This window comes from Panthera tigris, chromosome A1 (genome assembly GCF_018350195.1).
Source record: "Panthera tigris isolate Pti1 chromosome A1, P.tigris_Pti1_mat1.1, whole genome shotgun sequence".
NCBI classification, from domain to species: domain Eukaryota; kingdom Metazoa; phylum Chordata; class Mammalia; order Carnivora; family Felidae; genus Panthera; species Panthera tigris.
This window is the reverse complement of record NC_056660.1, coordinates 47,177,942-47,201,684: the sequence shown is the minus strand read 5'-3', so window position 1 is coordinate 47,201,684 and position 23,743 is coordinate 47,177,942. Positions and strand designations below refer to the sequence as shown.

General features: G+C 39.4%; 1 protein-coding gene across 2 annotated transcripts; it reads right to left on the bottom strand.

Annotated features, from left to right (window-relative positions):
* Positions 1-219: 219 nt before the first annotated feature.
* KLF5 (Kruppel like factor 5) lies at positions 220-23,357 on the bottom strand. 2 transcript variants are annotated; one of them, XM_042978147.1, is made up of 4 exons: positions 18,724-19,307; positions 15,494-16,367; positions 14,428-14,487; positions 220-2,218 (listed from the first exon to the last, which is right to left on the bottom strand). In XM_042978147.1, exons 1-4 carry the CDS (start codon positions 18,982-18,984, stop codon positions 2,040-2,042), a joined length of 1,374 nt encoding a protein of 457 aa, XP_042834081.1. In that variant the 5' UTR covers positions 18,985-19,307; the 3' UTR covers positions 220-2,039. The 2 variants fall into 2 exon arrangements, with proteins under 2 accessions (XP_042834081.1, XP_007075165.1); XM_007075103.2 differs by lacking the exon at positions 18,724-19,307 and adding an exon at positions 23,175-23,357 and having other exon boundaries at positions 223-2,218.
* Positions 23,358-23,743: the final 386 nt, after the last annotated feature.

The following is a 23,743-nucleotide window of genomic DNA, read 5'->3' as shown; positions in this document are numbered from 1 at the left end:
ACCAAGCCCTTGGTGTGCTTGTTGCTACTGGATTAAATAAACTTCCAGTGATCATTTTCTCTTCTAAAAAGGAAAAAAAAAGGTTAAAAGTCCCATTCTTGTTTTATTTTCCCGACAATAAAACCAGCATATGCAAGTTACCTCTACGGTTTTCAGCTACTGATCTTGAGAAGATTAATGCAGTATGTGTCTGTGTAGTGACCAAAAAAAATCAGCATTCACGAACCTTATCTCCCTTCACACTTGTAATCATACTTTTAAAACAAATCCATTTCTTTTGTCTTAAACAAAGGTAGCTTTGGCTCAATGTGGGAATCGGGGTTTTATTGGTATTTTATTGCCCTGATAAGACAGAGCCTTTTCAATAGTTTTGGGAATGGAATTTGCTTTTTTTGCTATTATGGGTGAAGAAGGAAGGCACGACATGAATCTTTTAGGCACTTTTTATTTTCCAAAAAAAAATTGTCGTTAATATATAAACATCTCATTCTCTCAAAAAATTCTACAACTATACAGCTGTTTGCTCCATTATTTGCATAGGAAATGACCACAATACAAAAATAAGAGGGGAAAAGAAGCAAAACAGCAACCAATTTATGCTTTTTATGTAGGCATGTTTCCACGTATAAACATTTTGAAGCCTTACAAAATATTTACACCGTTTGTCATCTATTTACACGTTAAGAGCAACTCTTCTAACAAACAAAACTATAATTTATCAAGTTATGAAAATTTTCTAAAAAAACTTACTATATTACCACAAAATAAATAAAGATAAACAATATTTTAAAAACAAAATTAAATTCTCATTTCAATTAAGACCCCTTTTGGCATTTTGCTTATTTATTCTGCCCTTTGGTTAACAGCATCAGCATCACATTTCTATTACATTGCATATATGTAGCACTTGTTTCCTTAAGTTTTCTACATGTCACTTATAATTAAAGGCAGACACTGAGTCAGTATTAACAATGATTAATAACTAAACTGCACTGTAATTTAGGTAAAATTACTGTGTCTCACTGTATATTACATGCAAAATCCACATAAATTGGCATTTAACCACAGTACTGCACGAGCAAACATCTCAGGATATGAAAACTGTATCGTAAATCCAACAACGCCATGTGAGAGCTACATAAGTCTTTCTTTTTCTAAAAAGATACTGTGTTTAGCTTATTGTAAGAGGTTTGACTTTTGTGTATCGTATCTTTGCACTCTTGAGTTCACAATTCATATAAAATGTCTTTCATATTTAAAATAAACACCCTATTTTAATCAGTGCATGGAATCTGCTTTAAGTTCATTTGAATGATTATGTCTTCCTCCGAAAGAAATGAATTTGGTAAGGTTTCAAGAGGTAACTTACCACAAATTCTAACTGTAAATGTATTCACGGTTTATTTTCAAACAGAATTATTTATGATTTTCCCCCAAAAGAATCTTAGAAAACTTGTAATAAACCTACAAAGCTGATTTGCATATTTACAAAATTTCGAATAGCAAATAGAGGCAACTCATATAAAAACAAAAAACCCACATTTGTTCAATGGCTATTTGTGAATCGCCAGGTACGCTGGGGTGCGCACCTCTAAGGAATTACCTAATATTGAAAAAAAACCCTACTCGATGTCAAGTAAAATCTTGACATACAACCCAGCCTTCTTCCTGTGCCTGCCAACCGACTTGTTTACTAAACACTGTCACATTAAATGATGGTGCTTAGGTAAAAACACTGCAAACACACCCTGCAACCCCCACCCCCCTGCCCACGCTGAGATGTGGCTGCCTGTCATGAGATGAGATCTGCTTGAGTAAAGCCATATACATTACAGCAAGCATTCCAGATTCTTAAAAGGACCAAACACTTTGGTATTCATACAATGTATTCCCTGTTTCGTCAAATATACAAAATATACATTTCCAGTTTTTTGTTTTTTCTTTTTATATACGTAGTTAAGTTTGCCGTTTAAAACTTTGCCAAATGAACTGCACAGCGTCAGTGTGAATTGCATAGGCACGGCGGGCCGCGGCGGGGCTCAGTTCTGGTGCCTCTTCATGTGCAGGGCCAGGTGGTCGGAGCGCGAGAAGCTGCGGTTGCACACCCCGCACTGGAACGGCTTGGCCCCGGTGTGCTTCCGGTAGTGGCGGGTCAGCTCGTCCGAGCGCGCGAACCTCCAGTCACAGCCCTCCCAGGTGCACTTGTACGGCTTTTCACCTGTGACAGGGGACCAAGAGGAGGTGAGGCGGCCTGCTTGCAAGACAAACATCGTAGACAAGGAATCGTAGAGAAGGAACTGCTTTTAAGAATCGTGGTCCAGTCGGGAGGTTCATGAGTTCCATCACGACCTAAACTTCCTCAAGGCCTCGAGTGAGGCGAGTCCCTGTTTGCTAGGAAGCAAGTGTCTGCAGTACCTCTGCGGAATGGCAAAATGGCGACTCTACACGTGCAAGATGAGTGGGTGCTCATCGGTATGTACTGTGCCCGCACAGGCAAAGCCACGAGATGACAAGATGAGCTTGGGGGGGGGGGGGGCGGGTGGCTGTATCTTTGCTGTGCGATTACAGTTTCTACACCAACAAACTCAAATTTGTACAGGACTAATAGCTGTAAGATGGGCCGAGGGAGGAATAAATTTCAAAGCTCCCCAAATCACCCATACGAGGAACTAAATGTACTACAACTGTGAACCTAAATGTTTCTAAATGAGCCCCGAATGAACTTCACATAAACTAGTCAGCTCCTTTGAACACGGGGCTTCCAAAATGGGCTGCTAATGGGCACTCACTCTTGGAAACTCACTCTAGCACACACACATTCACAGTCTTCCTGTTTTTGTCAGATGAAAGCAAAACAAAGCTAGTAAAATAACACTGAAGTTGAATGGTGTTGAAGCTTTATGCATTTGATATTTAATAAATTCTTCAACCAGATCAGAAAGCCTGATACTGATAACTTCCCTTTGGTGAAGAATCATGAAACTGTAGTAATTCTGACATTCGCTGAAAAATGCACGTATCTGCCCAGTGTCTGTTATATGTGTTTGGGTTACAATGGTCAACAAAACAAAAATGCCTGGCCTCACGGAGCTTACATGCATGATAGTATTTGAAAAGTCTCTAATCATTCAATCTACCTATTCTTTCACAGCACTCTTTATTTTAGTAAACTGATACATAAGCCACAATCCCACTGTAATATTCTTAAAGTTGTCTGAAGTGTGCTTGTTGTTAATCTTTCAAATCCACTTAACATTGATAATGTAGTCTCAACTCCCAGTGTAAGAATCAATTAACCTTATTTAACTAAGATCGTGTATTTCCCTAAATAAATCCCCAAAACCTAAAAATGTTTCACTGAGCATTAACTAGTAAGTTCCTTTATTTATATTTCATTTTGTTAGAATTTTCTAGGAATTTGCTCGTTTAAGATGAGAGTTTGTGAGATACATTTGCTTATTAAAGTACTACTGTTGGCTTACTGCTCAGTTTTTTTTTTTTAATGTTTATTAATTTTTGAGAGAGAGAGAGAGACAGAGAGAGAGAGAGCAGGGGAGGGGCAGAGAGAGAGAGGGAAATACAGAATCTGAAGCAGGCTCCAGGCTCTGAGCTGTCAGCATGACCGTGAGATCATGACCTGAGCCGAAGCCGACACTTCACTGATTGAGCCACCCAGGCGCCCCTTACTGCTCAGTTTTATATGGATACCTTCTAAAACTGAATGGTCAAACTCCTCAATTCCTTAAAACATGTTTTTCTTGTGAAAGGGAAGAACCTCAGAGTCACTTTGAACACTCTTAGTACCACAATGAAGCCCATCAACCTTTCTGTCTTGATTTAGCAGTATCGCATTCAGAAAGCTGTAAGATTACTCAACTGAGTCCAAATTTTAAAAGACATTGTCCACATCAACCGAGATTTCCACAGCTTGTGGTTAATATATTTTTGCTGTCATAACTACTCTGACTCAAACAAAATCCTAAGGACAAAGAAGAAAGGAAGGGCCAGAATAGTCCTTTGAAATTCGTACCTATTATTTCACAGGAGATTTTTCTTTCAACTCCTATGGCAGACATCCCCAACCCTCCTTTCCTCTCCCCTCTCCTCTGAACCAGGACACAAATACTTAGTTGAACTCCCTGTTTTGTTTACATCCATTTAAAAAATACAAGTCTCAATTCCTACAGTTTTTTCTCATTATAAATTCTAAGAACTTAATCTGATACACTCCAACCTTTTAAGTAACATAATAAACCACTTTCCTCTCAACTTATATTCACATGTATCCTGTATGAAACACAAATGTCTTAATACTAGGAGTCAATCTAGCTATCACTCTTGTAGATGTAAATCAAACAGTAAAAAATTACTTTTTGCACAAGCGTTTATTTTTGTTCCTCTTGAAAAATAAATCACAAAAACAAACATGTTGGTGAAATACTTCACTGTCACTTAATGGAAAGAGAAAGCTATTTCTGATGTCTGAGGCAAGGAAAAAAATTCCTAAAGTGCCCTAATTTTAAAAGAAATCATTCTAGTCTTTTGCATTTAATAATTAAATCGCAAGAGAACTGAATTTTCAGAGTTTATTTAAGAAACAAGGGACACTAGACTCTTTTTGTTCACTATTTTTATTGGCTATGAAGCAATAAACTGCACCAATATTTTTTAAAGTTTACTTTACTGATTGGTTGAAAAACGGTAGCCATTAAAGTTCCTAAAACATTTGGGGTTTTGCTCTCAATGTATGCACATCTATAGATTATTCAGCCAAGAATACTACCAGTGTCTGGGACATTAGTTATGGGGCCAAGTCTTTACTCTAAAAGCAAGAACAACTATTCCCCACTTGGGGCAGTTTCTATGGGATTTGTTCAAATGTCAACACTGCTCAAGTCAAACATCATAGAGGAAGCTGGTACCCAATTTCTGGCCAAATAGTAGATGCAGGCCTTTCTTCCTCAGCCAGAAACACTATGCACAGTACTTCTGGGAAACCAAACTGACTTCCTTTAAGTTATTTCAACAGGATAGAGCTTTCAAAGGTTTAATTGGATTTTTACAGAATCTCTTTCCAATACCACCAATTTAAAATATTTAGTTAAGCTCTTTCAACATCAACTGTATTTTTAAGTTGTCATGCTGCTAATGTGAAACTTTCCAAAGGCAAAAAGAAAAAAGTGACAAGTTTGAACAGCATGGAAAACAAGCTTCAACTTTATCTCAAAAACAGTATCTTCTCATGCTATTTTAAAATTACCTAGGAGTGTTTTGCTAGGAATCCCTAAACTTCTTAAAAGTTGTTCAAGTTAAACATGCATACTCTATCATCTGGACTGATGAAGCCAATTAATATATTTCATAAAAATGTTAAGCAAAACCATGACCAGTAAAAGTAGGGAACAGGCACAAACACCGCTTGAGTGCAAACTCCAGGGTCGGGTATTTCTCATTATGTCACTCAATGGTCACAATAACTCCATGAGGTAAGAAGTGACACAATGCGCTCCAGATTAGGAACCTGGGCCTGCCTCTTTTCCTTACTGTCCTACTTAAATACTCCAGAAGCAAACACCAATACACTCTACATGAACAATTTAAGGAATACATATTGTTCAAATTTATTTAAAGATTCTAGAGCCACTTGAGAAGGTCAGTCAAGGAATGGCTTAATGGACTCAGAGCAGGCCTTCAGCTGCAGAAGGTGAGCACAAGGCATACTCTGGCTGAGCCAGCCCTCAGTGGAGGCCCACCTTTCAGGATCAGTGGGGGTCTCACAAACTGTTCTGACAATGCCCAAATATCACCTAATGATGGTTTCCCTTTACCCCAGGCTAAACAAATTTCAAGGGGTTCGCTGAACATGTTTACAGCGTATTTGAAATCTTCAGCGATGGACTAAAAAAAAAAAATCTTATTTTTTTTCCTCTGATAAACAGATAAAATAGGACTTTGGAACCTGCCACAACAGAATGGGAGGTTTCTCTGCTCTGCTGAACATATTCAATAGATTCATACCAAGGCCTTTCCCTAGAATGTTCCACACAGACTCTAACAAAAGAAATATATCACAAATGGAAATATTTCTCAGAATGGCTACTTTAGGTAACTTTTTAAAAAGTTTGTTACAGCGGGGCGCCTGGGTGGCTCAGTCGGTTAAGCGGCCGACTTCGGCTCAGGTCATGATCTCACGGTCCTTGAGTTTGAGCCCCGCGTCGGGCTCTGTGCTGCCAGCTCAGAGCCTGGAGCCTGTTTCGGATTCTGTGTCTCCCTCTCTCTGACCCTCCCCTGTTCATGCTCTGTCTCTCCCTGTCTCAAAAATAAATAAAATGTTAAACAAACAAAAAAAAAAGTTTGTTACAGCAAATTTGCACATCTGGTCTCCTTCCTGGTAACTAAAAATAATTCTATCTATCAACTATATCTGATAGAGACTAAAACCCATCAGGATTAAAATCAATGCTTAGTAAATGAGAGTGTAGCTTGTACTAAATGACTTGAAAAAAACAAATAGGACTTAATCTTTTGATTTTCTCCTGTTAAAAACAAAAACAAAAACAGTCTCTGAACTCAAAGAACTTAAAATCCATTTCCCATTCTGAGAAACAAAACAATGCAAAGTGGAATAAATTATTTCAATAGTCTGTATTTAATCTTTTTTCTTAATCTTAATTCTTAGAATATAGTTCTTAAAAGTTCCTATTTCAGAAGGAAAATGTTTTTATGCAACTTAATATTTTTAGACACTTAAAGAATTTAGTCTGAAACAGTCTATATATATATTCTAATACAAGTTAAAAAAGAGGAAACGGGCTCCTGGGTGGCTCAGTTGGTTAAGCGGCCTTCAGCTCAGGTCATGATCTCACAGTTTGTGAGTTTGAGCCCCGCATTGGGCTCTGTGCTGACAGCTTGGAGCCCAGAGCCTGCTTCAGATTCTGTGTCACCCCGTCTCTCTCTGCCCCTCCCTTGCTCACACTCTGCCTCTGTCTCTCTGTCTCTGTCTCTGTCTCTCTCTCTCTCAAAAATAAACAAACATTAAAAAAATTATTCAAAAAAGAGGAAATAATCACAATATTAAATTCATGGGGGAAAATATTCAATATCTAAAAAAGATAAGGTAGGATGATTTGGGCTCGTTAATTCATGTTTTCATATATCTTTGCCAGTAATTTTCCATTTAAAAAATCTTTTTATTAAAGCTCACTGTAGCACATCTCCTACACTTGGAACAGAAGGGTAAACATTTCACTTCAGAAATTAGTATTATTTGTGTTTGCAAAATGCATCTAGTATTTACTAGATATAGTATCCCTGTCAATAATCTATCCACTTTTAGGAAACTGATTAAAGGATATTAAAATTAAGAAATTCCCTTCTCCCTGCCAGTCAATTTGCAGTCAGTTCACACATTTATCCCTTTCCTTATAATCTGATTCATCTTAACCCTTCCAGAAAACCTCTGAACAGTCCAGGAGAGATCATTCCACTTCTGTCTATCCCCATCACCACTTACATTTGTTTTGAATGCCTCATTTGCACTTATACATATATCTGTGTAAGAGGGTTCAAACAGCTGTGTTTTGCCTCCTAAACTAGCTTTGGAAGTTCCTCTAGGGCAGAGAGGATCTTCTATTCCAGCTGCAATGCCACACTTCTCATAGGCTTCTTTGGAACAATCACGTCTGGCCCAAGTCTGACCAACTCGGATATTTCCATTAACAAAAAGGAGGGAAGGCATAAGAGACAGGAGAGGATCTGGTGTGAGTCTACCAGATTCTCTCTTTCCCCTCTACTTTGAGCAGGGCTTTTGCTGGTTCTGTTCTGCCTAGAACCGCTGAGGACAATCTCACTAAATGTATGCCTAGGTGAGAACCATGCTTTTAGGCAGGACATGTTCAGAATCCACTAAGCACAGGGTCCATTTATTATCCATCACATAAAGTGTAGAAGAATAAACAAACTCTACATAAACAAGTTTTCTTTGACAGAATTGTACTAGATTTGATGAAAAACTAAGCAGTTGTGAAGCTCCTACTGCTGGTCAAACAGCAAAGGGACTACTGGGGCCAAAGAACAGTGACCTGCCAAACCCAAAGGGGGACAGGATGGGGATACATTTGCAGTCTATCTCCTTACTGAGTGAATCTCTAGGCTCCTAAGTTTCTGCCACTTCTCCTAAGGGTTCCTGACAAAAACAATGGAAAAATCCTTCCTCATTAATAGTGTTAATGAAATACCAGTTCTTGAGTTTGATAAAAAGACAACACTCAGATTCACCTTCTTGTAATAAGAACCCAAACTGAATTTTTTAAAAACCTGTGAAACCTTTTCTTTTTCAACCAAAATAGAAAACTTCTGTATTTTCATTTTTCTAGCACTGAAGGAGTACTAGATATTCTTTTCTCTAGTTGGCACTATGGTTACCTTAAGAATTCTCCCAGCTCTTAAAGGTTTTTATTTATAAAGCAGTCAAGAAGAAACATTCTGCTGCCTAGATATTTTTTAATGAAAGTTACCTGAGATATACTTCTTCTAAAAGAGTTTAACTCCCCCTAATCAGAGTTAAAGATCCTTGAATATAAATAATACAAGCTGACAGAATAGGAATGCTGCTACAGTGATACTTTTACTAAAGTAGGACAATACTTTGTTTCTAATCTTCCACCAGAAAAAAATGTAGGTCATCAAGTAAACAGCTACTACATTCTATAGAACTAAAAATATCTACTGGTGTAAAAATCTTGGATGATTAAATTATTACTTTAAAAAAAATTACATGCTACCTTCACAGCTGATTATTTCTATCTCAGCTTCGGCAATTCCATTTAACCTGCTTATGAACTATCTCCTCCCACTAGTTTATAAGAACAAAAGGGAAGAAAAGATTCTCTTTGGATTCTCCACAAGATCAGTCAAAATGTTTGCTTAATCAAATTTTACTTCTTAACCTTCGATAAGCTTTATCATCTCAAAACAATGCTTAATCAATTTCCTATGTAAATGTTTTTCAGATGAAAGAACAAGTCCTAGAAGCAAAGTTTAATCTTCCCAGTGAGTCATTAAAAAGAAATTGTTTCTAAGCTTTCACACTCATAAATACCTTTCCAGGGGTCTAACCTAGCAAGCCTCTTAAGCCACTACTTTTCTTATATAAGCTTGAAATCATCAATATAGAAAATAAATCTCAAAGCTGCAAATAAAAATAATTTAAGAATTTTAACTAGTAACATCTGACACAAGCTAAATGTGACACTTTTTCCTGCATATTTTTCAAATACAGACTCAAAAAATCCATTGGATACTAAATAATTTCATCCTGCACAACTTTTCCACCTCTAACAACACAGGTTACCAGGTTACACACCAACGTACTGATCTCTAGATCCAAACTGTATGATGTCAATTAAGGCCATCTATCGGATCTAACTAGCTACCTACAGGAAGAGGGAGAGAGACTTAGTGCTGATTTTAGCTCTAAATAATTTTCTAAGGAAGTGAAATTGTTCCTATATGTGTTTTTTAAAGCCTTTCACTCCCTTCCACAATTCCACAAAAAGGGAGTAACTCATGTTTGGAACATTTTGAATGTTTCTTTTAGTCGCAAAATACCACAAATGAAAATTATTGTCAACCTTGTCGATATTTTTAGATGCAAATCTATACCTAATACATTAAATAGATAATAAGTGTAGAATAAAGACCTAGATAGAAAATTAAAATTTTACATCAGGGCTTTTTAGTACCTAAACTGAAACTAAAATCATCTCGGGCAGAGATTATAGCTTTAAAGTATACACAGTAACACCTTAACATAAATGTCATTAGGAAATAAAGTGTTCCACACAAGCAGGTAAGGCACAACATGGGGATTACCCCCTTAAAATGAGGCTTCGGCTAAAAATCTTTCCAAAACTTACTGTGGAATTCTTTCTTAATTAAACAAAGCACCCCAAACACAGCCCACTGTAAAATGCAGCACGGACAGTACCGTGCTTCACTGAGCCCCGTTTGTGTTCCTGTGTTATTGTAGGTTTCCATTTTCTTTTGTGGGGGTGCTTCCAATTGTCCTTTTCTTGTCGACTCTTGGCAAGCCGTTCTGAGATTTGGTGCCCACGAAAAGGCCTATGTATACAGTCTCGGTCTAAAGGATACCTGAGCCAAGCCTGTGTGCTGCTCAAAGACTTTCTCTGTACAACTGCTCATTTTCTGTCCTGTTTCAGATAGCTGAGACTGATAAATGATCTAAAAAATGTTACCATACCCTAATTTCCCAACCACTGCAGCATATTCGTTAGGGTTCAGAACATATCCACACATGTGACTAAAAGCCACTAGGATTTCAAACATCTGTATTGAGTTCACAATTTTTCAGAACTTTTTTCTTTGGAGAATAGCACTTTTTACTAAACCATAAACACCATTTTCAAAGAAATTTCCAAACTCGATGTAAAAGCAATATTCATAGGCATACCAAGAAACCAGTAGCAGTCACAGAAAATTTTTCAATTTCTTGCAAATTTTTCTTTGTCCCTACAGCCTTAATTTTTTTTTTCCTATACATTTTGCCTTTTCTGGCCCCAAGCCTGTGCTCAGAATTACTTTAAATCTTCATTATGAAATTAAAGATAGCAAAGTATATGAGCAGAAACAACTACCCTGCTGGTTAGAGATTATTCTATTTGATTCAAGAGTCAGTTAAACAATCATGCTGATTTGTAAGGGCAACGTGATATGTGAATCTTTTCTTTAACAGGTGGTCAGGAGCAACTTTTAAATGATGGCAATGGGTATAGCCCCTTGATGTATGTATACATCAAAAGGCATACACAAATTTCAGTAGAACGCCCACATTTAAATGCTTTTAAAAAGTACAATATACCACTTGACACTTGCCTAGAAGCAGCCAGAGGCACCATATAATACACATGCATTACAAGTAACACAAACCCCATAAGGGGCACCTCTATAGACCTGGAAGCATGTTATATGTACATATAACATGTTTTTAAGTGAAACAGAATTAGTCCCTAGAATACAGGCAAGTACATTTCAGGTATTGTGTAACCATGCAAAGATGGACCTCTGTATTACTCACATATTCTTTATGAATACAGAAATCAAAGTATGTGAACTCAGAAAAACTTGAATGCTATGGGTCTTTGCTGGTTAACTTCTACTTTCATCCTGAATTTTTTAAAAAAGGTCTTGTTTTGGGGCACCTGGGTGGCTCAGTAAGTATAGCGTCTGACTTTGGCTCGGGTCATGATCTTGCAGTTTGTGAGTTCGAGCCCCACGTCAGGCTCTCTGCTGTCAGCTCGGGGCCTGGAGCCCACTTCGGATTCTGCATCTGTCTCTACCTTTTCCCTTCTGGTTCTCTGTCTGTCTCTCTCTCTCTCGCTCAAAACTAAACATTAAAAAAAATAAAAAAATAAAAAAGGTCTTGATTTGCAAAGACCATTTCCTTATGTTCAATTTGCAAGTTAAGAAGCATTTACTGTCTAAAAATCCAGAATAAGTAATTAAATAGAACTCAGATGTAGTTTGTTTTAATTGCTTAAATCATTTTTACAACATAAGGTAACTTGACATTTTAAAGCAATTACAATTATATTCCAAAGAAATGCTATGGTGCTTTTCACATTCTGCCTGCAAAATGGCAATCATTTAAAAAGTAATTTTTATATCAAATACCAAATCTATCCCATATAGACTATTTTAAAAATCTCCTAAGAAATTGTCCAGGGCAGGGTCGGGAGGGGGGTGCAGCAGGGGGCGTGTAACAAAAAAAACCCACAAAAGGTATTACATAAAATAAGTTATTTAGAAATACCCGGGCCTTCGGGCGCCTGGGTGGCTCAGTTGGTTGAGCGTATGACTGTATGACTTTGGCTCAGGTCATGATCTCACATTTTGTGAGTTCGAGCCCCATGTCGGGCTCTGTGCTGTCAGCTCAGAGCAAGGAGCCTGTTTTGGCTTCTGTGTCTCCCTCTCCCTCTGCCCCTCCCCAGCTTGCACTCTGTCTCTCTCTCAAAAATAAATAAACACTAAAAAGAAAAGAGAAAAGGAAGGAAGGAAGGAAGGAAGGAAGGAAGGAATTAGGAAAGAAAGAAGGAAAGAAAAAAAGACGAGGGCCTTAAAAGGAAGAAGAAAAAAACAAAACAAGAATTTTCTGGCTTCAGATACATTCATTAAAAAACAGGCAAGGCGGGGAGGATGCAATGAGAGAGCACAGGTAATTTTAAAAGACATTGTCTAGAAACTAGAAATGAGGAGAAAACAACCTCAATGCTCTATGATTACCCAAGAACGGGTTTAGCCAGATGAACAAGTCTACTACAAACCCTCCCCAAGGCATTTGAGAAACTATCAAACAAAACTTTATTAAACTGGATTACATGGTCTCATTCATTAGATGTCGATGGCCACGCATTTATGATCAGGTGAGCATGGGACCCTAACTAGGCCTGGGTCCTCTTTTTTAGTTTGATTTTATTAGTAAGGGCATTGTTAAGACAGCTCACTATTAAATTTCTTTGCCAGCAGGTCAAGTTCCAGAATCCCAGCTATAAGCATTCCGAGCACTAAACCCTGACAAGGGTTGTAAGGCCATTCAGATACGCTCGGACTACATCCCTGCAATAAGCAGTTGATTACAGCATGATATGCAATTGCACTCCTTTTATTAGGAGACTTTAACCTCATGAAAAACACATTCCCTCCTTCCTATCTCCCATTTCAAGGACTTTCAAAGAAGAAAAAAACAGTAGTTCAAATGTCTCAAATTTATTTCCATTTCCCATGAATCAAAATCCAGATAAAAATCCATTTTCAATGTTTCCTTCTCTAATATAATATTTATTCTATAAGTGGCTATTTTAATATTTCTATATGGAATATTTTCTTGGCCATCATTTGCATTTGAAAACTTCAGACTGAGTTTACTATAAGCTTGATGGCTATTTGTTGAACTATAAATATAATTTCTACTCTGAGCTGCTTATGTAGGGTCTTTCCTTTTATATAACCACCTTGTCTATATCTAAAAACTTCAGGCCAAAACAACCCATTCATTTCATTGATAAACACCATGAGATGTCTTTTCTTTACAAGCAATTTCTCAGAAAGTCCTGGAATCTACAGTTGTTGCCAACACTATTTAGATTTTAATAAGTACTGTTTATCACTGAGATATCAAGTAATACTTCCTTACATGCATACAAAATGTCTGCAGCCATATTCCTCCCAGTCCTGTATCTCAGCACTGACCTTTGTTCAAAGGCTTTTACTTTTTAATGCAGCAGTTAGAGATAACTACTTCATTTATCAAAACTCAATTTCCATAGTAACATCTAGCCTGGGGAGATTCAAGTCCTCTCACACTAATCCAACGACCCATTCAAAGGAACTGTTGAATACTTTGGTTTCCATAGCAATGATGGAATAAAACATTTTGCTAGGTCATTGCTTTTATTAGCAAACTTATTCTTTGAACTTTAGGTAAGGCTGAATTTACTGAGAGAACAAAATAACAATCATTTTGTATAAGTTCTTTCCTTCAGGGCTGGCCTTTTCAGAAAACCACAAATAGTTAATCACCTATATATTTGAAAACATTTTGGGTATTTGGAAGCTTTTTAAGCATGCCATGTAGTTTTGTCCTAAAATGGGTTCTAAAATACAGTTTTAAAATTAAAAAGCACTTAAAAGTGATTATATAGGCCCGACAAAACAAACATTTATAAAATTAAAGTGACTAAGCTTAAGAGCACATTCTAAACAAGGATGAAATGTAAGCCAGAATAAAGACACAGTCCCAAATACCTCAAATATGGGCTGGCACAGGGTGCAGAAGAACTTTTAAACCATGACCCTATCTTTGCCTGGCTTTAATACTCTGCAGTTTCTGCCCTACCTTTCATTCATCAACCACAGAAAACAAGCTAAACAAAAACTTCAGGTTAAAGGTGAAATTAAAAACACTGTATTAAGCAGTTATGCTTCACGTGCTAAATGGAAAAGTTTTTAGCATTGAATATAGCTTAGGGAACTATACGGAACTATATAGCTTATGGACTGCTTTGTTATGGAGGAAAGAAAATGAGTTACATTTTTTTCCTTCAAGACGGGAATAGCAGTGCCATTAAAGTTTTAAAATCCATTAGTAAACATCATTGTTTACGTTTTCAGGTAATTAATTCTACGTGAGGTGACAGGGCAAGGCCTTGGTAAGGGAACATCAGCCTTCCTGGAACCAGACTTTTCTTCGTGGAACTGAATTCTGAGCCAAGCCAGTGCTGAAAAGGTAGGCCATTAAAAAATAAAAGTTGACAGAAGAAAGAAGAGATCAAACACGTGTTGGCTTTTAAAAGGATGAATACCACTTACACTATTTACACAACTCACAGAATTAACAAGAAAATTACATACCAGTATGAGTCCTCAGGTGAGCTTTTAAATGAGAAGACTTTGTATAAACTTTTGTGCAGCCTGAAATAAAGAAGAGAAAGAACAGCTTGTCATTTCGGAGATCCTTTTGAAATCTTTACATTTGATGATTCAGTGTTTAAAATCTGGCTTTAAAGAAGAAATCTCTCATGCTAGAAGATATTTGAAGCGTCAGTTTTAAAAGAAGCAAGAGTGCTCCCCTGTTACCTTATTAAAGGTATAAAGTGATTTACTTTATGTACCACTTTAACAGGAAGAGCAGATAATCAAGTGAGCTACACATGGGAAATTTTTGTTTATATTACCGTAGGTGCTTTATACTAGTAACATATACTTCAGCGATTTAAAAACTTTTAATGGCTCTAGAGCAGACAATGTTAAACCATTACCCAAGATGACTGCAGTTTTCTGTACTACTACATTTCTTGTTTTTTCATTTAGTATATCATGCTGTATTGTGTACCATGGTCAATAAATTATACCCTGTATTAACCATAAACTAGCTTATGCCAGCAACTTGTAGATAAAGTCATTACCATCATCAATTTACGTTTTGGGCCACATCTCATTCAAGAACAAGCGTACGCTCATATGCTAACAGAACCATCCTTAAATCAGTTCTGTAGAGAGTCCTGTAATCTGCCATCATGAGAGCAGCCTATTCATTCCCCACTTCATTACCATGCTTTATTTTCTCAACTTAATCTCTTTTCAGGGAACTTAATTTAGAATTGAAATTCCAATTCAGGTGTTTAAACAAAGGAACTCTGGCCTAACTCAAAATGCAAAATTTTGTTTAATATTAAAAATAAAGAAGTCCAAAGTAACTTTTTTCCAGAATATCCTAGCCACTTCTTAATACGTAAAAACAAGCAACAGACAAACAGTTACATCCCAGGGTACAGTACAGAGACTGAGACATGAAAAGGACAAAGTAGATGATTTTTTTCAGTGTCAACCACTACTTTATGTAAATTTAAAACCTGAGGTTACAGGTGCACACAAGGCACACGTATTGATGCTTCAACCAGGTAAAAAAGTCACATACCAGGGTAATCGCAGTAGTGGATGCGTCGTTTCTCCAAATCAGGGTTACTCCTTCTATTGTATCTGACAGGCTGGATGCTTTGCGAGTTAACTGGCAGGGTGGCCGGTAAATTTGGATTGTGAATTGCCAGTTTAGAAGCAATTGTAGCAGCATAGGATGGAGGTGGGGTCAAATTCTGGAGCATCTCTGCTTGTCTATCTGGACTTCCAGGTTCTGAGCTTGGTGGTGACGGGGGAAAGTAAGTGGCCTGCTGTGGAAGAAACTGACTTGGCATTGTGTATGTGCAAGGGGGCATGCCCTGGAATTGTTTCATCGCAGTCTGCGGAACAGCAGAGGTGTGTGTGTTAAGGCCTGCCATGGCGGCTGACATAGAAACATTAAGAGTGTCCATTACTGCTGTCTGGTTTGTAGAACTGGGCATATCTAGATCCGGGGTGTTCAGTAGCTGGTACAAGTGGCCCTGCTGGGGAGGGACAGAAAGATGAAGATCTGGTGTAGGAAGTTCTTGTTTGATGAAAATATTGTTCACCTCTGGAGCTGCGGTCTGGTGGGAGCTGAATATACTGGTGAACTCAGGGAGGGCCTGGGTCGGGGCCGGAGGAGGGGCGGTCGTTTCACTCTGGTGGCTGAAAATGGTAACAGGTTCTGTCTTGATGTGTGTTACGCACGGTCTCTGGGATTTGTAGAGGCCAGTTCTCAGGTGAGTGATGTCAGGGAGGAAGACGTTCATGTTGATACTGTAAGGTAACCCTTCACTGTCAGTGAAGAACTGGTCTACGACTGAGGCACTGTCTCGTCTATACTTTTTATGCTCTGGAATTATAGAAACTGGAGGAAGCTGAGGTGTCAGATACTTCTCCATCTCACATCGTGTCTAGAAAAGAAGAGATACAAACATGCATAACCCACCTAATTCATCATCCGAGTGAGGACAAACTTAACCAAAAATCCCAACAATACCTGTGAGAAGTACTAGGGCACACTCCTTGGTGTTGCTTACAAACATATCAGGTTTATTTGTCAGTTGTGTAAGAACTGGCTTACGGAAAGCCTCATGAAATCCTCTACAACATGTATTTGGTAAAATCGCTCCCACAATCAGCCCCGGACAATAAGTGAAAGAGGCAAATCAAGGAAAAAAAAAAAAGGCAAACAGAAAACATGTTCCTTTCTAATGAATAATAAAGTGTACTTTTTTATAACTCACATAGGAGCAGGGTTCCCTGCCCCATTACAATTGAGTTTGCAACTTAAGTACAGTATTGTAATATTGCCAAACCACCTCAACTCTGTTCATGCCATATTTATATTAATATAGGTATGTTTAAACAAAACCTAAGCAAACCAACCTTAAAAATAATATTGCAAAGTTCTGTTTTGTTTGGATAGATATTGTTAAAATAGCTAATATAAAACATACTCCTTGGCTATTTCAGGGCCTTTTCTCATTTATAGGTCACTGGAAACTTAAATACGAAGTCTTGAGCAAAACACAGTATCCACTGAAAGAACAAAACTTCACTTTCAACATTTGATCTAAATGTTGATTTTAATCAGCAGATTCTGTAATTGGTTAATATGATAATGAAATGTTCCTATTCATATCCCTATCTAAAACAGATCTTTAATTACCTAGGGGAAAATCACTCCCTTGGTAGAGTGGTGCTAAGGCGCCCGTGGGTGGGGAGAGGCTGCTGTATCACTAGCACAGTCATCAGCAAAACATTTATCACGTCCTCCTCAGTGGGCCAATGTTACATTCCCCCCTACTCTGTAAAAAGCTCAATCATCCCTCATCCTCTTGGTGTCTCTTAAGCAGAAAAGTGACAAACCTGAAATAACCAAACCGGTTCCAAGTGGTGATTTTTTAAGGACATAATCCAGCTTGTCTCACCCAGTCTTTTTACAGCTATCGTCTATTCTAGTATAACAAAGTTCATTTTTATTTTAATCTTTCAACATTGAAAGGTAAATTTTAAGAGAAAAAAAAAATCCACCAATTAAATGGCTCATCCAACTGAACTATTAACCATGGCATTATATACATATATATATATATATATACACATACACATATATATATATGCTACTACTTAATTTCAAAAGCGTTTCATATCGGGCTTGGTATCATTCGGTGCGGATGCAGACTGGGTTTCCCAGATACACGCGATTTAAAAATAAAAATTAACGCTCTAGTCATGTGAGTCACATCTCTGACAAATGCCACTGCCCGTTCACAGCACGACGACGCTCGCAGCCCACCCGGAGCAGGAGCTGGGCAGCAAATACGCAATATACCAAGGGGCTATTAAATGAAGCGTCTCGAAATAAACCGAACTAAACCCTTTCGTGCACTTCGCTCCCGTGGTGGTTAGTGGTTTCTGATTTTAGCTCTTCCAGCTGTTTGCATGTGGGTATGTTTCCAATTTTTTTTTTTTTTTTTTTTCCTTGGGACAGGCTAAAAGTCCCGGGAAGTTTTTTCTGGGCTATATGACTCCCTGCGTGGGCGAAAGAAACAGGCGGTTGCTCTAATTCGGCTGCCGGGCAAGTGTAAAAGCCAACTGCCAGCTTTCAACGCGGCTCCGGGAGGAAATTTACGCGCACATGAAGAAAACAACACCCCCGGTCTTTTTTGGTCTTTCTTTTTAAGGAAAAATAAGCGCTCCAATACGACCTTAGCTTTTCTAACTCTCGGTTCCCAAAGGCAGCCCCGAGATCGCGTCTAAAGCAGGCTGAGCCAAGAGACATGAAACTAGCACCCCGAGGCGCCTCTCTCCGGCACCCCGATTTGCGTTTACACCTAACCCGAGACGACGGTGGGGGGGACCTCCGAGGGCAGGGCACTGAGCGGGGGGGAGGGGGGCTTTAAGGTGAAAGGCGGGAATTAAATAAGGTTGGACGTGAGGTGCGAGGTCTCATCCCCCAAACTAAGAAACACTAAGGTGCATGTGAGCACCCGTCCCCCTCTACCCTTTCCTCGCACCGACCCGCCCGGGGAGACTCATCTGGGACACCCCTCCCTCTTCCGGTCCCCCCACTTTGTCCCTGCGGATTGTGAGTGCCCAGGCCAGGACGGCAGGGCGGGGAGGGGCTGCCCACCCAGCTCCGGCTCCCGGAGCGCCCCGACGCACGCCCCAGCCTGGAGCGGCCCCTGTCGCCCGCGCGTCGCAGCGGCGGGACACGCCCGAGCTCCGGGAGGGGGGCGGAGGGAGGGGAGCGGCTCTCCCTACCTGGACCAGCTCCTCGGGGGGCAGCCGCGGGCCCGCGGCGGGCGGCGGCGCCGGCTGCGGCGGCTGCGGGGGCGCGGACTGCGCCTGCGGGTGGTGGTGCGGGTGCTTCAGCTCCTCGCCGGGGAAGAGCGCCGCGTCGCGGGCCGGGTTCGCGGCGCCCAGCACGGGCTTGAGCTGCGCGAACACAGGCTCGTCCTGCGGGGCCGGCGGCTGGGGTACGGGTCCCAGGCGGGCGCTCATGGTCAGCACCCGCGTGGCCATTGGCACTCAAGGGGGCGACTCCGGGCTCGGGACGCGGGTCGGGCGCGCTTCCCACCTCGCCCACGCTGACTCGGGCCGGCGAGCTCGGCGCGGGGCCGCGGGCGGAGAAGGGGAGGCTCCGGGCGGACCCCCTCAGCCAACAGCAGGCGCGGTTTTCGAAGGCGCGCACGAAAAGCAAAACTCTTCCGCTCCGCCACGCGTAAACGCCAACGTCCTCCAGGCGGCCACTTTCTCCCGCCCCGCCCCGCCGCGCTTTCTCACTCGCCGGAGCCCACTCCCGCCACCGCCGGTCTCCGCGAGCGAGCTGCGAGCGCGCGTACCTGCCCCGCGACTACTGACACTTGACGCCCGCCTCTATTTTACCCAACTCCGGGGGGGCGGGTCCAGCCAGCCTGATTGGCAGCTTTGCGGCGAATCCCGAAGCCTCGAGGCCGGCCGGGCCGGAGCGGCTAGCCTATGAGAAAAGGGAAGCTCGCCCAGGGCCCCGCCTTTGCCGGGTTGACCCGCCCCCTCGGGCCACGAGCTTTCGCGCGCAGGGCGGCCGCGCAGTTTGTACACAACTTCTCTGACAGATTGGGCTGACTGAGCCGGGGGCGGAGGAAAGGAGAGAAGCGAGTGGAATCTAGGAAGAGAGGGAATTAGGGTGGAGACGTGGAGGGAGATCTCCTCGGACTGTTCTCTGCCAGGATTAGGGAGAAAAAGAGTTTTGCACGTCTTAGGTGTTGTGCAAGGACCTGAAACTCAAAGGCTGAAACCCAGAAGGCAGATAGGTGGGGGCGCCAAGGGTTTTAGAGACTTATTTCATGAGTGTGTATTTTTAAATATACAAAATGTACTTTTCTTTAGCGGAAAACTAGGGGCGGTGTGATAAATTTAAAAACAACCCTTGTCTCTGTGTATCTTTAGTAGTGAATATGTCCATTTAGCAAAGTAAATCCGGAATGTCCTAAATACAAGGTGTAATGGCAAGTGTTTTTTTTTTAAGCCTTTGCATAAAAGCTTGTTTTTCCCTATAGTATTTAAACGGTTAGAAGTTTATACACATTTTACCTCGTATCTGTGTATGGAGAGGAGGGGGATGGGCCATAGGGATTTTGAAGTTTTTAATATTTACGCTTTTGTAAATATTCCAGCAGAAGCATGGAATCTAATTTAAGCACTAACGACTGACTAGATCAAATGTATTTAAATAGTGATTACATCTTTGACTTGTTGTTGCTAGCACTTTATGTTCAAAAAAATGCAGTTTAATATTTACCAAACAAAAACGTAGCACATTTACCTAGCACTATGGCACCTTTTCCTACGAAGAGATAACCAAAGAAGCCACAAACATTAGACACGCAGCAGCTCTGAAAACTGGGAATCCAATTTTGTAGGAAAGTAATAGTCAAATATATTACCATCCATTAACTATATTCTAATGGGAAGGTGAAGTTTTGCCAACAATCACCTAAGGAAAACACTTTCCTAATCCTTAATGTCTTGTATGTGATTTTATCTGACTTATTGAGAAGCCGGAACAATAAACTGCAATAAAAATGCCTGGTATTTCACTACATATGTATATATGTTGACAGCACACTATGCCATGAGATAATTTTACATATACAATAGCCTACTCACACTTCACGGGATAACAGTTTAAAACAAACAAACAAACAAACAAAAATGAGTTTTTAGAAAAATGTTCAAAGAGTGTACCTACTAAAAGTGTGGATCTCATTTCAATGTGTAGATTAAAAACATAATATACACATGAAATATTAGAGGAATTTATTATTAGAAAGCAAAATCACGCTGTAAAATATTTTTTCTCCTTTTCATTTCCTTCTTGCTAATAAATGATTCATTTTTATGGCTGTGATCACTTCTGCCAGAGAATGGTTGATGACTACTTTCGTGTCACCAAAGTAGTATTTACTAAGTGTTTTTGCAAGTTTTTTCTAAGCAAACAGTCCCATAGTATACACCTTCACCTTTTCAAAGCTGTCCTGATTTTCTCTAATATTGAGCCCAGATATGTAATTAAATAACTTAGAAACATTACAGAATTGGTACGGGATTTAATATTACTTTTTTTTAAAAATTGAAAATTGAAAGGTGTTTAGTTATAATGCTGATAACATGATCAAAACTGAGTGTGATAAAGCCTTAAGAGAACTTTCATACTCTTTTTAACTTAGGTTCAATACGATTTGGTACCTATTTATATTTTAATTTGCCTCTAAGCCTCTCTAAACATTTTCTTTTGTCTTTTTTATCAGAGCATCAGTGGCCTGTTATCTCAACCTACGTTTTCACTGCCATAAAATCCAGTTACTTTACTGGAAATATTGGTATATCTCACACCATTTTTTAACATGCTTTCATTTGCAAATGCTTTCTCAATAGCAAAACAAAACAAAACCCAGCCATTTGGTAAGCTTTTAATAAAATATTTGTGAAGTCCTGTTAATTTTTTTCACATTTCCACTTTTCGTAATGAATACAGATACAGATAGCTACTGTTGTGTTCACAACTTTTGGTAGAAAAGTGGAATACAATCTTTTTTTGTTCAACTCTAGTAGCATTTATTTAAATTTCATTTCTGACATAAGGATTCATAACATAGGGCTGCCACTTTTAAGTAATGGTTTCTCTCAAATGCCTGGCTCGGCAGTCTCACAGAAAATGACTAGCTTAGCCCTGTACAATAGCACAGAAATCAGAAAGTAATCCTTTTCTGAGACATTTGCCATGCGATTCTGAACCTATAAGGAATATGTTCAACCAAGCTGCCTTGCTGTTAACACAAATGCTACCGCTGAAAACCTGGTTCATCAACCTTAGTAAAAAGGGTTAAAACTTGATAAATATTTTTCAAATGTTCCAGGTTCTACATTGGCATGACGCCAGACAGGGTGAATGGACAGATCCTCAATTACTTTGAACTTTCTAGTTCTTTGCATTCCTTCCTGCTTAGTAGTGCTGTACCATTAGGGAAGATAGGAGAAAACAAAAAACAAATGTCAGGTTTCAGAAATCAATTAGTGGCCTGGCAGTGGTATGTTAACTGAACTGTGCCAAAACAGAAAATTCTGAGGGAAAAAAATAAAGTTGAGTCGTCAAGTTAGGTAGGAGGGTAAGCGTAGAAGCAGTGTGCATGCTTAAGTCCTTAGTCACTGGGCAACACAGATTTAGTCTTAGAATAAACCATAAGTGTCACTATCTTTACGGGAATAAATACGCCTGAATGTGTGGGGGCTGAACAGGCATTCAGTGATGGGGGGCAGGGAGGAGACTTAAAGGAGGCAGTGGAAAAACATGGATAAATAGCTTCTGAATGATGAGATGAGAGAAATATGAAGCTATCACTCGGGCAACGTTCATAAGAAGACACGGCAAAAAAAGTATCTGTGTTCAGTTGTTCAGCCAAAATGTCAGGGAGAGCTTGAAATGAGGACAATTTTAGACATTTTATTCACTTTGGAAAATATTCATGGAATATTCCATTTCCATAAATTCAGAATCAAATTACCAAGTGATATTGAACTACAGGAAAAGCACGAGAATGAGTAAAAAATCCTTTTTTCTAAGGGAGTATAATCTTCTCTGGGGTAAGATCATTCGATTTAAAATGACTTTCTTGATATTGATAGCCTACCAAGTGTTCAAATTTGTATCAATAGACACATAAAAAAACAAAATTATTGTCCTCTGAAACATTTCACGTTTTTAATCTTTTAATGTTTTCATTAATGGAACTGTTTTAAGCCGCCCTTCAAATTAAATAAAAAGTCATTGAGAAAAGGACACGGTAGATGGCAGCTTCAACTGAGAGGAGTCAGAATTCCAACCATTTTGACTCAAAGGTTAACAGACACAAGAAAAGATGGCCTTTTCATCCCTTTTGTTGAAAAAATATGTAATTTAAATAGGATTAATATACCTTTTTTGTGTCTAAATTAACAGGTTATCTTAAGAAAAAAGTTAATAGTCTACTTTTGCACTATCTCCCACCACACTTCTCAAGAAATAAAAGTTTATATTAAGTTTGGATTTAAATATATTCTTTATGAACTATCTCATAAAACTCTGTGTGTACTTAATCCTAAATGTACTGTTATTTATCTAACCTATTTTTAAAACTCTAGTAATAGACACACACACACACACACACACACACACAAACAAACCAGAATTTTACCTTGTGGGAGGGACTGGGATAGCTTTTTCCACCTTGTTAGTATAATAAGCAGACAAAAATGACATAAATATAAATGCCTTGAACCAAGTTATAGGCCAGGCATACTGTAGCTCAAACTGTACAGTGTTTGAATTCTGACTTCAAACATGATAGGAAAGGTTAGAGAAAAACCCTGAACTGAGGCCGTCATACCAAACAATCTTTTGGAACACTAAGGAGGCCACATCGCCAGCATCACAATGAGTGATGTTTTGAGCCAATTGCTACACATGTGCTGACAAAAGCAGTCATGGCCCTACCGTGGGGCCGTGCACAGTGAATGCTCAAATGAACTGCACAGTACCCTTTTGGAGGTTAATTTGTCAACGAAATGTGCAGTGCTAAGACCCATACTGGCTCTTCAGGACTTCTATCCACTGGTGATGGTCAAGTAAACTCATATAACTTTTGAGGAGGATAATTTGACAATGAGCATGAAGATGGCTAAAAACGGAGCAACCTTGGGGCTTCTGGCTGGTTCAGTAGGTAGAGTGTGTGAGCCTTGATCTCGGGGTCTTGAGTTCAAGCCC